At 36.9% G+C, this 12,076-nt stretch overlaps 1 protein-coding gene across 2 annotated transcripts in view; it reads left to right on the top strand.

Annotated features, from left to right (window-relative positions):
* Positions 1-12,076, top strand: part of PIK3C2G (phosphatidylinositol-4-phosphate 3-kinase catalytic subunit type 2 gamma) — a 460,044-nt gene that overhangs the window by 14,710 nt on the left and 433,258 nt on the right. For both annotated transcript variants that reach the window (XM_055571258.1, XM_055571268.1), the window contains exon 4: positions 2,357-2,471. In XM_055571258.1, coding sequence (XP_055427233.1) covers positions 2,357-2,471 — 115 coding nt within the window. The remainder of the gene's footprint in view (positions 1-2,356; positions 2,472-12,076) is intronic.

The raw sequence follows: 12,076 nt of genomic DNA on the forward strand, positions 1-12,076 counted from the left end.
GACTGTAGTGAAATAATGAATTCATACATACTACAAAATAGCATAGGCCATACAGTCTTGGGAATGGGAAAGTCAAATTAATTAAAATAAACTGGAGTCTTTGGAAATATTTCCCTGCCATTTTACATTGGCATTGCTCTCCCCTTCTTTTCAAAGCCTTTCCAGTCTTGATTTTGCTTGTGGCTATATTTTCCTCTAGCTTCAATTCATAATATTTCAGTCAATATTACCAAGCAGTAGCACATATAAGATACTCTCTCTTATGTCCGGGCATTTCTATAATCTCTAATTCCTTGATGATCGCTACCATTTGTTTCTCTAAACATTTTATTGATAAAAGCTTGATCTCCCATAAAATACACTTTTAAATCCAGCATTATATGCTTCCTTTTTTTCTTCATGGAAAGTTCAATAACACCACTTATACTATGTTTTGTTAGCCAGTCTGTGACAAAAACCTTTCCCAATAGTTTGGCGGTAAAAGAAGTCACATCAATGTAAACACATAATTATAAGCAAAACTCAACTTCAGTTCAGTTCAGTTCAGTCACTCAGTCGTGTCCGACTCTTTGCGACCCCATGAATTGCAGCACTCCAGGCCTCCCTGTCCATCACCAACTCCCAGACTTCACTCAAACTCACGTCCATCGAGTCAATGATGCCATCCAGCCATCTCATCCTCTGTCGTCCCCTTCTCCTCCTGTCACCAATCCCTCCCAGCATCAGACTCTTTTCCAATGAGTCAACTCTTCGCAGCAGGTGTCCAAAGTACTGGAGTTTCAGCTTTAGCATCATTCCTTCCAAAGAAATCCCAAGACCGATCTCCTTTAGAAAGGACTGGTTGGATCTCCTTGCAGTCCAAGGGACTCTCAAGAGTCTTCTCCAACACCACAGCTCAAAAGCATTAATTCTTCGGTGCTCAGCTCTCTTCACAGTCCAACTCTCACATCCATACATGACCACTGGAAAAAACATAGCCTTGACTAGACGGACCTTTGTTGGCAAAGTAATGTCTCTGCTTTTCAATATGCTATCTAGGTTGGTCATAACTTTCCTTCCAAGGAGTAGGCGTCTTTTAATTTCATGGCTGCAGTCACCATCTGCAGTGATTTTGGAGCCCCAAAAAAATAAAGTCTGACACTGCTTCCACTGTTTCCCCGTCTATTTACCATGAAGTGATGGGACAGATGCCATGATCTTCGTTTTCTGAATGTTGAACTTTAAGCCAACTTTTTCACTCTCCTCTTTCACTTTCATCAAGAGGCTTTTTAGTTCCTCTTCACTTTCTGCCATAAGGGTGGTGTCATCTGCATATCTGAGGTTATTGATATTTCTCCTGGAAATCTTGATTCCAGCTTGTGCTTCTTCCAGCCCAGCGTTTCTCATGATGTACTCTTCATATAAGTTATATAAGCAGGGTAACAATATACAGCCTTGAGTATGTGCAATTGAGGATTTGCAGTATGCTGTTCAAATCTTCAATAAGGATCATCAATACAATCTGTTGTACCTACTTTCATTCAAGATCACATTGAAAGCATTTTTGGCTATGTGTGCTTGGTCCCCTCAGTCATGTCCAACTCTCTGTGGGCCCATGGATTGTAGCCCAACAGGTTCCTCTGTCCATAATTGCTAACTATTATTATATATGATAATAAATGAATCCCTCTTTATCATCTATAAATAGAAAATATTTCATAAGCAAACATAATTAAATGGTATATGTGTGTCACTATTGGGGGATATTGTAGAATGTGAATATGAGACGGCAAAGGGTTTTTACCCTATAATATGCTGACACTTTTGAGTCCTAGGGAAGGTGAAGAAAAAGAGTGCATGTCCTTCAACATTATTATAATGCTGTCCAAGACAGAATCTGGGGTGATTCTATACAGGAAAGGAAGAATGATAAGGTGTGAACACTCAGAATTATTAAGAGCACCAGCTTTAGAAGCTGCCATATTTGGGTTAGACTCCTGGCTTGCCACCTAGCATTCACTCTGTAATCTCTTTGGCATCTCTCAAATCTCTAAGGATAACCACAGCAGAACATTTTTTTTGTTTTATGCAGAAGCTACCATTACCAAAGTTTTCAGAATGAGAAATGAAATACCTAGCTCTGTTAGATTATATGAAGACAGAGTGATCAAAGAAAATGCAGAGAATACTTTAAAAAAAAATCTCCAAATATAATCAGATCAGTAAGTGTGACGTATCTCATTTTAATTCCTCTTGATGGAGCTAGACAGTTATAACAGTTCATAATGCATGCATCATTTTTTGTGCTCAAAATCTTTTACTTAGCCAATATATAATAAGCTCTTATTAACATTTTATTATTCAATCCTGTTTTTAGCTAATTATCTTGTCAAAGACCTAATTGCAGAAATTCTACATTTTTGCACGAATGACCAGTTATTCCCCAGAGATCATCTCTTAAGTATATGTGGCCATGAAGAATTTTTACAAAAGTAAGTATCTTATTAAGATAAATTTTGATCATTGTTCATCTATATTAAGCAGCATTTCTTTCTTTGCTTTTAATCAGACTGTGCAAATACACTGTTCATAATCAATTTTGCTCACTTAAAGGTGAATTTAAAATTTTGTGTTGTACTAACAGTCTTATTCTTAGTTTGACTTTGTATTTTGTGTATATATGGCAATGTGTATTTAAGTGACCTGTAACTAGGGTGACCAACTATCTCAGTCTGTTCAGACTGAGGCTGCTCGCCACACATGGGACTTTCAGTTCTGAAATCAAGAAAATCTTGGGCAACACAAGTTATCTTATTTGTGACAAAGCTTAGTAGGACTGATCACAATTTAAACAATAAATTTTTTGCAAAAAGTAATTTTTTTGAGTCAGAACAATATTAGCATGCTGTTTAAATACATTTCAAAATCACAGAGTGTTTGAGTATGACAATTATAACATTTCCATAAAAGACTAAATTTTAAAATACTTTCTTCAATTCTTTATTTAGGGGGCTCAGTAAAATAATTTAAAAAGTCTATTCTCATGTATGTCAACTGCATATACTTATTTGATAGAAAAAACAAAACTTACCTCTTCTTAATGTACCACAATAACTATTGTCCTAAAGTTCCCTAAAGACCAAATTTGAAAACATAACACAATCTTAAGAAAGAAAATACTAATATTTCTCTCCTGCTATCGCGTTATTTCTCTCCTGGCATTTATATTTCCGCATTGTGTTTCTATAAGTACCGAAAGATTGACAACATTTTATTTCTTTTGAGACACCTATTGCCACTGTCATTGCTATTCCACCATGAATACTCTTGAAAATATCTTGTGGGTGATTTTCCTTTATTGTGCAATGTTAACTGTGAATGATTTTTAAGACGGATTATTCTCCTTTCTTTGTTCCCAGTTACAACAAAATTATTTTATTCTTTTTTCTTGTTAATATAAACATAATAGATTTTTTAGTGTTTTTATATTATTTTATTAAAATTCATTTACCTGGGTTTATTAAGATAGGAAACTTGCCAAGATTTGTGTAGGTTAATTAGAGTTAGTTATTATCTAAAGGAAATTGAAGGATATGTACATATCTGGAATTTGCTTACTATTTAAGAATAATAGCCTATCAGGACTGATATGACTACTTTAATAAGCAGAATATTCTTAATATTATTTCTAATAGCTAAAGGAATATGTATTTCATTCAAATTTTTTTCATGTATTCCTACATAATTTATCTTAAAAATATATGTGGCGAATTCATTTTGATATATGGCAAAACCAATACAATGTTGTAAAGTTAAAAATTAAAATAAAATTAAAAAAATAAAGAATAAACAAGATGAGTTAAAAAAAAAAGTTGTTGACCTGAAAAAAAATAAAATAAAAATAAATCCTTAAAGACTTGGATATCTGTTCTTATTTCTCTGTAGAGGGAACACAGAAAACACTTAATAAGTTAATGATGCAATAAGTAATAATTCAAACTCTAACAGTTACATTATTACAATTCATCTGAAGTACCTAACTTTGATTGCAATGATAATATTAAAATAATAGTAATCATCTATCAAGTGCTAATGATGCCCCTGTCTCAAATTAGGTAAACATCTAAGTCTCATAACATATCAAAGAGACAGATATCATAAGTTGAGTTCAGTTTAGTCACTCAGTCTTGTCTGACTCTTTGCGACCCCATGAATTGCAGCATGGCAGGCCTCCCTGTCCATCACCAACTCCCGGAGTTCACCCAGACTCACGTCCATCGAGTCAGTGATGCCATCCAACCATCTCATCCTCTGTCGTCCCCTTCTCCTCCTGCCCACAATACCTCCCAGCATCAGAGTCTTTTCCAATGAGTCAACTCTTTGCATGAGGTGGCCAAAGTACTGGAGTTTCAACTTTAGCATCATTCCTTCCAAAGAACTCCCAGGGCTAATCTCCTTCAGAATGGACTGGTTAGATCTCCTCGCAGTCCAAGGGACTCTCAAGAGTCTTCTCCAACACCACAGTTCAAATTCTTCAGTGCTCAGCCTTCTTCACAGTCCAACTCTCACATCCATACATGACCACTGGCGAAACCATAGCCTTGATTAGACGGACCTTTGTTGGCAAAGTAATGTCTCTGCTTTTCAATATGCTATCTAGGTTGGTCATAACTTTCCTTCCAAGGAGTAAGCGTCTTTTAATTTCATGGCTGCAATCACCAACTGCAGTGATTTTGGAGCCCAAAAAAATAAAGTCTGACACTGTTTCCACTGTTTCCCATGAAGTGATGGGACCAGATGCCATGATCTTTGTTTTCTGAATGTTGAGCTTTAAGCCAAATTTTTCACTCTCCTCTTTCTCTTTTATCAAGAGGCTTTTTAGTTCCTCTTCACTTTCTGCCATAAGGATGGTGTCATCTGCATATCCGAGGTTATTGATATTTATCCCTGCAATCTTGATTCCAGCTTGTGCTTCTTCCAGCCCAGCGTTTCTCACGATGTATTCTGCATATAAGTTAAATAAGCAGGGTGACAATATACAGCCTTGACGTATACCTTTTCCTATTTGGAACCAGTCTGTTGTTCCGTGGCCAGTTCCAACTGTTGCTTCTGACATGCATACAGGTTTCTCAAGAGATGGGTCAGGTGGTCTGGTATTTTCATCTCTTTCAGAATTTTCTACAGTTTATTGTGACCCACACAGTCAAAGGCTTTGACATAGTCAATAAAGCAGAAATAGATGTTTTTCTGGAACTCTCTTGCTTTTTGCATGATCCAGCAGATGTTGGCAATTTGATCTCTGGTTCCTCTGCCTTTTCTAAAACCAGCTTGAACATCTGGAAGTTCATGGTTCATATATTGCTGAAGCCTGGCTTGGAGAATTTTGAACATTACTTTACTAGCAGGTGAGATGAGTACAATTGTGTGGCAGTTTGAGCATTCTTTGGAATTGCCTTTCTTTGGGATTTGAATGAAAACTGAACTTTTTCAGTCCTGTGGCCATTGCTGAGTTTTCCAAATTTGCTGGCATATTGAGTGCAGCCCTTTCACAGCATCCTCTTTCAGGATTTGAAATAGCTCAACTACAATTCCATCACCTCCACCAGCTTTGTTCGCAGTGATGCTTTCTAAGGCCCACTTGACTTCACATTCCAGGATGTCTGGCTCTAGGTGAGTGATCACACCATCATTATTATCTGGGTCATGAAGATCTTTTTTGTACAGTTCTTCTGTGTTTTCTTGCCACTTCTTCTTAATATCTTCTGCTTCTGTTAGGTCCATACCATTTCTGTCCTTTATCGAGCCCATCTTTGCATGAAATGTTCCCTTGGTATCTCTAATTTTTATGAAGAGATCTCTAGTCTATCCCATTCTGTTGTTTTCCTCTATTTCTTTGCATTGATCGCTGAGGAAGGCTTTCTTATCTCTTCTTGCTATTCTTTGAAACTCTGCATTCAGATGCTTATATCTTTCCTTTTCTCCTTTGCTTTTGCTTCTCTTCTTTTTGCAGCTATTTGTAAGGCCTCCCCAGCCAGTCATTTTGCTTGTTTGCATTTCTTTTCCATGGGGATGATCTTGATCCCTGTCTCCTGTACAATGTCACGAACCTCCATCCATAGTTCATCAGGCATTCTATCTATTAGATCTAGTCCCTTAAATCTATTTCTCACTTCCACTGTATAATCATAAAGGATTTGATTTAGGTCATACCTGAATGGTCTAGTGGTTTTCCCTACCTTCTTCAATTTCAGTCTGAATTTGACAATAAGGAGTTCATGATCTGAGCCACAGTCAGCTCCCAGTCTTGTTTTTGCTGACTTTGTAGAGCTTCTCCATCTTTGGCTCCAGAGATTTTTTTTTTTTAATTTTATTTTATTTTTAAACTTTACATAACTGTTATTAGATTTGCCAAATATCAAAATGAATCCGCCACAGGTTTACATGTGTTCCCCATCCTGAACCCTCCTCCCTCCTCCCTCCCCATTCCATCCCTCTGGGTTGTCCCAGTGTACCAGCCCCAAGCATCCAGTATCGTGCATCGAACCTGGCGGCAACTCATTTCATACATGATATTTTACATGTTTCAATGCCATTCTCCCAAATCTTCCCACCCTCTCCCTTTCCCACAGAGTCCATAAGACTGTTCTATACATCAGTGTCTCTTTTGCTGTCTCGTACACAGGGTTATTGTTACCATCTTTCTAAATTCCGTATATATGCGTTAGTATACTGTATTGGTGTTTTTCTTTCTGGCTTACTTCACTCTGTATAATAGGCTCCAGTTTCATCCACCTCATTAGAACTGATTCAAATGTATTCTTTTTAATGGCTGAATAATACTCCATTGTGTATATGTACCACAGCTTTCTTATCCATTCATCTGCTGATGGACATCTAGGTTGCTTCCATGTCCTGGCTATTATAAACAGTGCTGCGATGAACATTGGGGTACTCGTGTCTCTTTCCCTTCTGGTTTTCTCAGTGTGTATGCCCAGCAGTGGGATTGCTGGATCATAAGGCATGTCTATTTCCAGTTTTTTAAGGAATCTCCACACTGTTCTCCATAGTGGCTGTACTAGTTTGCATTCCCACCAACAGTGTAAGAGGGTTCCCTTTTCTCCACACCCTCTCCAGCATTTATTACTTGTAGACTTTTGGATCGCAGCCATTCTGACTGGTGTGAAATGGTACCTCATAGTGGTTTTGATTTGCATTTCTCTGATAATGAGTGATGTTGAGCATCTTTTCATGTGTTTGTTAGCCATCTGTATGTCTTCTTTGGAGAAATGTCTATTTAGTTCTTTGGCCCATTTTTTGATTGGGTCATTTATTTTTCTGGAGTTGAGCTGTAGGAGTTGCTTGTATATTCTCGAGATTAGTTGTTTGTCAGTTGCTTCATTTGCTATTATCTTCTCCCATTCTGAAGGCTGTCTTTTCACCTTGCTAATAGTTTCCTTTGATGTGCAGAAGCTTTTAAGGTTAATTAGGTCCCATTTGTTTATTTTTGCTTTTATTTCCAATATTCTGGGAGGTGGGTCATAGAGGATCCTGCTGTGATGTATGTCAGAGAGTGTTTTGCCTATGTTCTCCTCTAGGAGTTTTATAGTTTCTAGTCTTACGTTTAGATCTTTAATCCATTTTGAGTTTATTTTTGTGTATGGTGTTAGAAAGTGTTCTAGTTTAATTCTTTTTTTTTTTTTTTTTTCTTTTTTTTTTTTTTAATTTTATTTTATTTTTAAACTTTACATAACTGTATTAGATTTGCCAAATATCAAAATGAATCCGCCACAGGTATACATGTGTTCCCCATCCTGAACCCTCCTCCCTCCTCCCTCCCCATTCCATCCCTCATTCTTTTAAAGTGGTTGACCAGAGTTCCCAGCACCACTTGTTAAAGAGATTGTCTTTAATCCATTGTATATTCTTGCCTCCTTTGTCAAAGATAAGGTGTCCATATGTGCGTGGATTTATCTCTGGGCTTTCTATTTTGTTCCATTGATCTATATTTCTGTCTTTGTGCCAGTACCATACTGTCTTGATAACTGTGGCTTTGTAGTAGAGCCTGAAGTCAGGTAGGTTGATTCCTCCAGTTCCATTCTTCTTTCTCAAGATCGCTTTGGCTATTCGAGGTTTTTTGTTTTTCCATACAAATTGTGAAATTATTTGTTCTAGCTCTGTGAAGAATGCTGTTGGTAGCTTGATAGGGATTGCATTGAATCTATAGATTGCTTTGGGTAGTATACTCATTTTCACTACATTGATTCTTCCAATCCATGAACATGGTATATTTCTCCATCTGTTAGTGTCCTCTTTGATTTCTTTCACCAGTGTTTTATAGTTTTCTATATATAGGTCTTTAGACTCTTTAGGTAGATATATTCCTAAGTATTTTATTCTTTCCGTTGCAATGGTGAATGGAATTGTTTCCTTAATTTCTCTTTCTGTTTTCTCATTATTAGTGTATAGGAATGCAAGGGATTTCTGTGTGTTGATTTTATATCCTTCAACTTTACTATAGTCATTGATTAGTTCTAGTAATTTTCTGGTGGAGTCTTTAGGGTTTTCTATGTAGAGGATCATGTCATCTGCAAACAGTGAGAGCTTTACTTCTTCTTTTCCAATTTGGATTCCTTTTATTTCTTTTTCTGCTCTGATTGCTGTGGCCAAAACTTCCAAAACTATGTTGAATAGTAATGGTGAAAGTGGGCACCCTTGTCTTGTTCCTGACTTTAGAGGAAATGCTTTCAATTTTTCACCATTGAGGATAATGTTTGCTGTGGGTTTGTCATATATAGCTTTGATTATGTTGAGGTATGTTCCTTCTATTCCTGCTTTCTGGAGAGTTTTGATCATAAATGGATGTTGAATTTTGTCAAAGGCTTTCTCTGCATCTATTGAGATAATCATATGGTTTTTATTTTTCAATTTGTTAATGTGGTGTATTACATTGATTGATTTGCGGATATTGAAGAATCCTTGCATCCCTGGGATAAAGCCCACTTGGTCATGGTGTATGATCTTTTTAATGTGTTGTTGGATTCTGATTGCTAGAATTTTGTTAAGGATTTTTGCATCTATGTTCATCAGTGATATTGGCCTGTAGTTTTCTTTTTTTGTGGGATCTTTGTCAGGTTTTGGTATTAGGGTGATGGTGGCCTCATAGAATGAGTTTGGAAGTTTACCATCCTCTGCAATTTTCTGGAAGAGTTTGAGCAGGATAGGTGTTAGCTCTTCTCTAAATTTTTGGTAGAATTCAGCTGTGAAGCCGTCTGGACCTGGGCTTTTGTTTGCTGGAAGATTTTTTATTACAGTTTCAATTTCCGTGCTTGTGATGGGTCTGTTAAGATTTTCTATTTCTTCCTGATCGAGTTTTGGAAAGTTGTACTTTTCTAAGAATTTGTCCATTTCTTCCTCGTTGTCCATTTTATTGGCATATAATTGTTGATAGTAGTCTCTTATGATCCTTTGTATTTCTGTGTTGTCTGTTGTGATCTCTCCATTTTCATTTCTGATTTTATTGATTTGATTTTTCTCCCTTTGTTTCTTGATGAGTCTGGCTAATGGTTTGTCAATTTTATTTATCCTTTCAAAGAACCAGCTTTTGGTTTTGTTGATTTTTGCTATGGTCTCTTTTGTTTCTTTTGCATTTATTTCTGCTCTAATTTTTAAGATTTCTTTCCTTCTACTAACCCTGGGGTTCTTCATTTCTTCCTTTTCTAGTTGCTTTAGGTGTAGAGTTAGGTTATTTATTTGACTTTTTTCTTGTTTCTTGAGGTGTGCCTGTATTGCTATGAACTTTCCCCTTAGGACTGCTTTTACCGTGTCCCACAGGTTTTGGGTTGTTGTATTTTCATTTTCATTCGTTTCTATGCAAATTTTGATTTCTTTTTTGATTTCTTCTGTGATTTGTTGGTTATTCAGCAGCGTGTTGTTCAGCCTCCATATGTTGGAGTTTTTAATAGTTTTTCTCCTGTAATTGAGATCTAATCTTACTGCATTGTGGTCAGAAAAGATGCTTGGAATGATTTCTATTTTTTTGAATTTACCAAGGCTAGCTTTATGGCCCAGGATGTGATCTATCCTGGAGAAGGTTCCATGTGCGCTTGAGAAGAAGGTGAAATTCATTGTTTTGGGATGAAATGTCCTATAGATATCAATTAGGTCTAACTGGTCTATTGTATCGTTTAAAGTTTGTGTTTCCTTGTTAATTTTCTGTTTAGTTGATCTATCCATAGGTGTGAGTGGGGTATTAAAGTCTCCCACTATTATTGTGTTATTGTTAATTTCTTCTTTCATACTTGTTAGCATTTGTCTTACATACTGCGGTGCTCCCGTGTTGGGTGCATATATATTTATAATTGTTATATCTTCTTCTTGGATTGATCCTTTGATCATTATGTAGTGACCATCTTTGTCTCTTTTCACAGTCTTTGTTTTAAAGTCTATTTTATCTGATATGAGTATTGCTACTCCTGCTTTCTTTTGGTCCCTATTCGCATGGAAAATCTTTTTCCAGCCCTTCACTTTCAGTCTGTATGTGTCCCCTGTTTTGAGGTGGGTCTCTTGTAGACAACATATGCAGGGGTCTTGTTTTTGTATCCATTCAGCCAGTCTTTGTCTTTTGGTTGGGGCATTCAACCCATTTACATTTAAGGTAATTACTGATAAGTATGACCCCGTTGCCATTTACTTTATTGTTTTGGGTTCGAATTTATACACAATTTTTGTGTTTCCTGTCTAGAGAATATCCTTTAGTATTTGTTGGAGAGCTGGTTTGGTGGTGCAGAATTCTCTCAGCTTTTGCTTGTCTGAAAAGCTTTTGATTTCTCCTTCATACTTGAGTGAGATCCTTGCTGGGTACAATAATCTGGGCTGTAGGTTATTTTCTTTCATCATTTTAAGTATGTCTTGCCATTCCCTCCTGGCTTGAAGAGTTTCTATTGAAAGATCAGCTGTTATCCTTATGGGAATTCCCTTATGTGTTATTTGTTGTTTTTCCCTTGCTGCTTTTAATATTTGTTCTTTGTGTTTGATCTTTGTTAATTTGATTACTATGTGTCTTGGGGTGTTTCGCCTTGGGTTTATCCTGTTTGGGACTCTCTGGGTTTCTTGGACTTGGGTGATTATTTCCTTCCCCATTTTAGGGAAGTTTTCAACTATTATCTCCTCAAGTATTTTCTCATGGTCTTTCTTTTTGTCTTCTTCTTCTGGGACCCCTATGATTCGAATGTTGTAGCGTTTAATATTGTCCTGGAGGTCTCTGAGATTGTCCTCATTTCTTTTAATTCGTTTTTCTTTTGTCCTCTCTGATTCATTTATTTCTACCATTCTATCTTCTAATTCACTAATCCTATCTTCTGCCTCTGTTATTCTACTATTTGTTGCCTCCAGAGTGTTTTTAATTTCACTTATTGCATTATTCATTATATATTGACTCTTTTTTATTTCTTCTAAGTCCTTGTTAAACCTTTCTTGCATCTTCTCAATCCTTGCCTCCAGGCTATTTATCTGTGATTCCATTTTAATTTCAAGATTTTGGATCAATTTCACTATCATTATTCGGAATTCTTTATCAGGTAGATTCCCTATCTCTTCCTCTTTTGTTTGGTTTGGTGGGCATTTATCCTGTTCCTTTATCTGCTGGCTATTCCTCTGTCTCTTCATCTTGTTTAAATTGCTGAGTTTGGGGTGTCCTTTCTGTATTCTGGCAGTTTGTGGAGTTCTCTTTATTGTGGCGTTTCCTCGCTGTGTGTGGGTTTGTACAGGTGGCTTGTCAAGGTTTCCTGGTTAGGGAAGCTTGTGTTGATGTTCTGGTGGATGGAGCTGTATTTCTTCTCTCTGGAGTGTAATGAAATGTCCAGTAATGAGTTATGAGATGTCTATGGTTTTGGGGTGAGTTTGGGCAGCCTGTATCTTGAAGCTCAGGGCTGTGTTCCTTTGTTGCTGGAGAATTTGCTTGTTATGTCTTTCCCTGGAACTTGTTGGCCCTTGTGTGGTGCTTGGTTTCAGTGTCAGTATGGAGGCGTTTGATGAGCTCCTGTCAATTAATGTTCCTTGGAGTCAGGAGTTCCCTGGAGTCAGGGATTGGACTTAAGCC

Source organism: Bubalus kerabau, chromosome 1, assembly GCF_029407905.1.
Source record: "Bubalus kerabau isolate K-KA32 ecotype Philippines breed swamp buffalo chromosome 1, PCC_UOA_SB_1v2, whole genome shotgun sequence".
Lineage (NCBI taxonomy): Eukaryota > Metazoa > Chordata > Mammalia > Artiodactyla > Bovidae > Bubalus > Bubalus kerabau.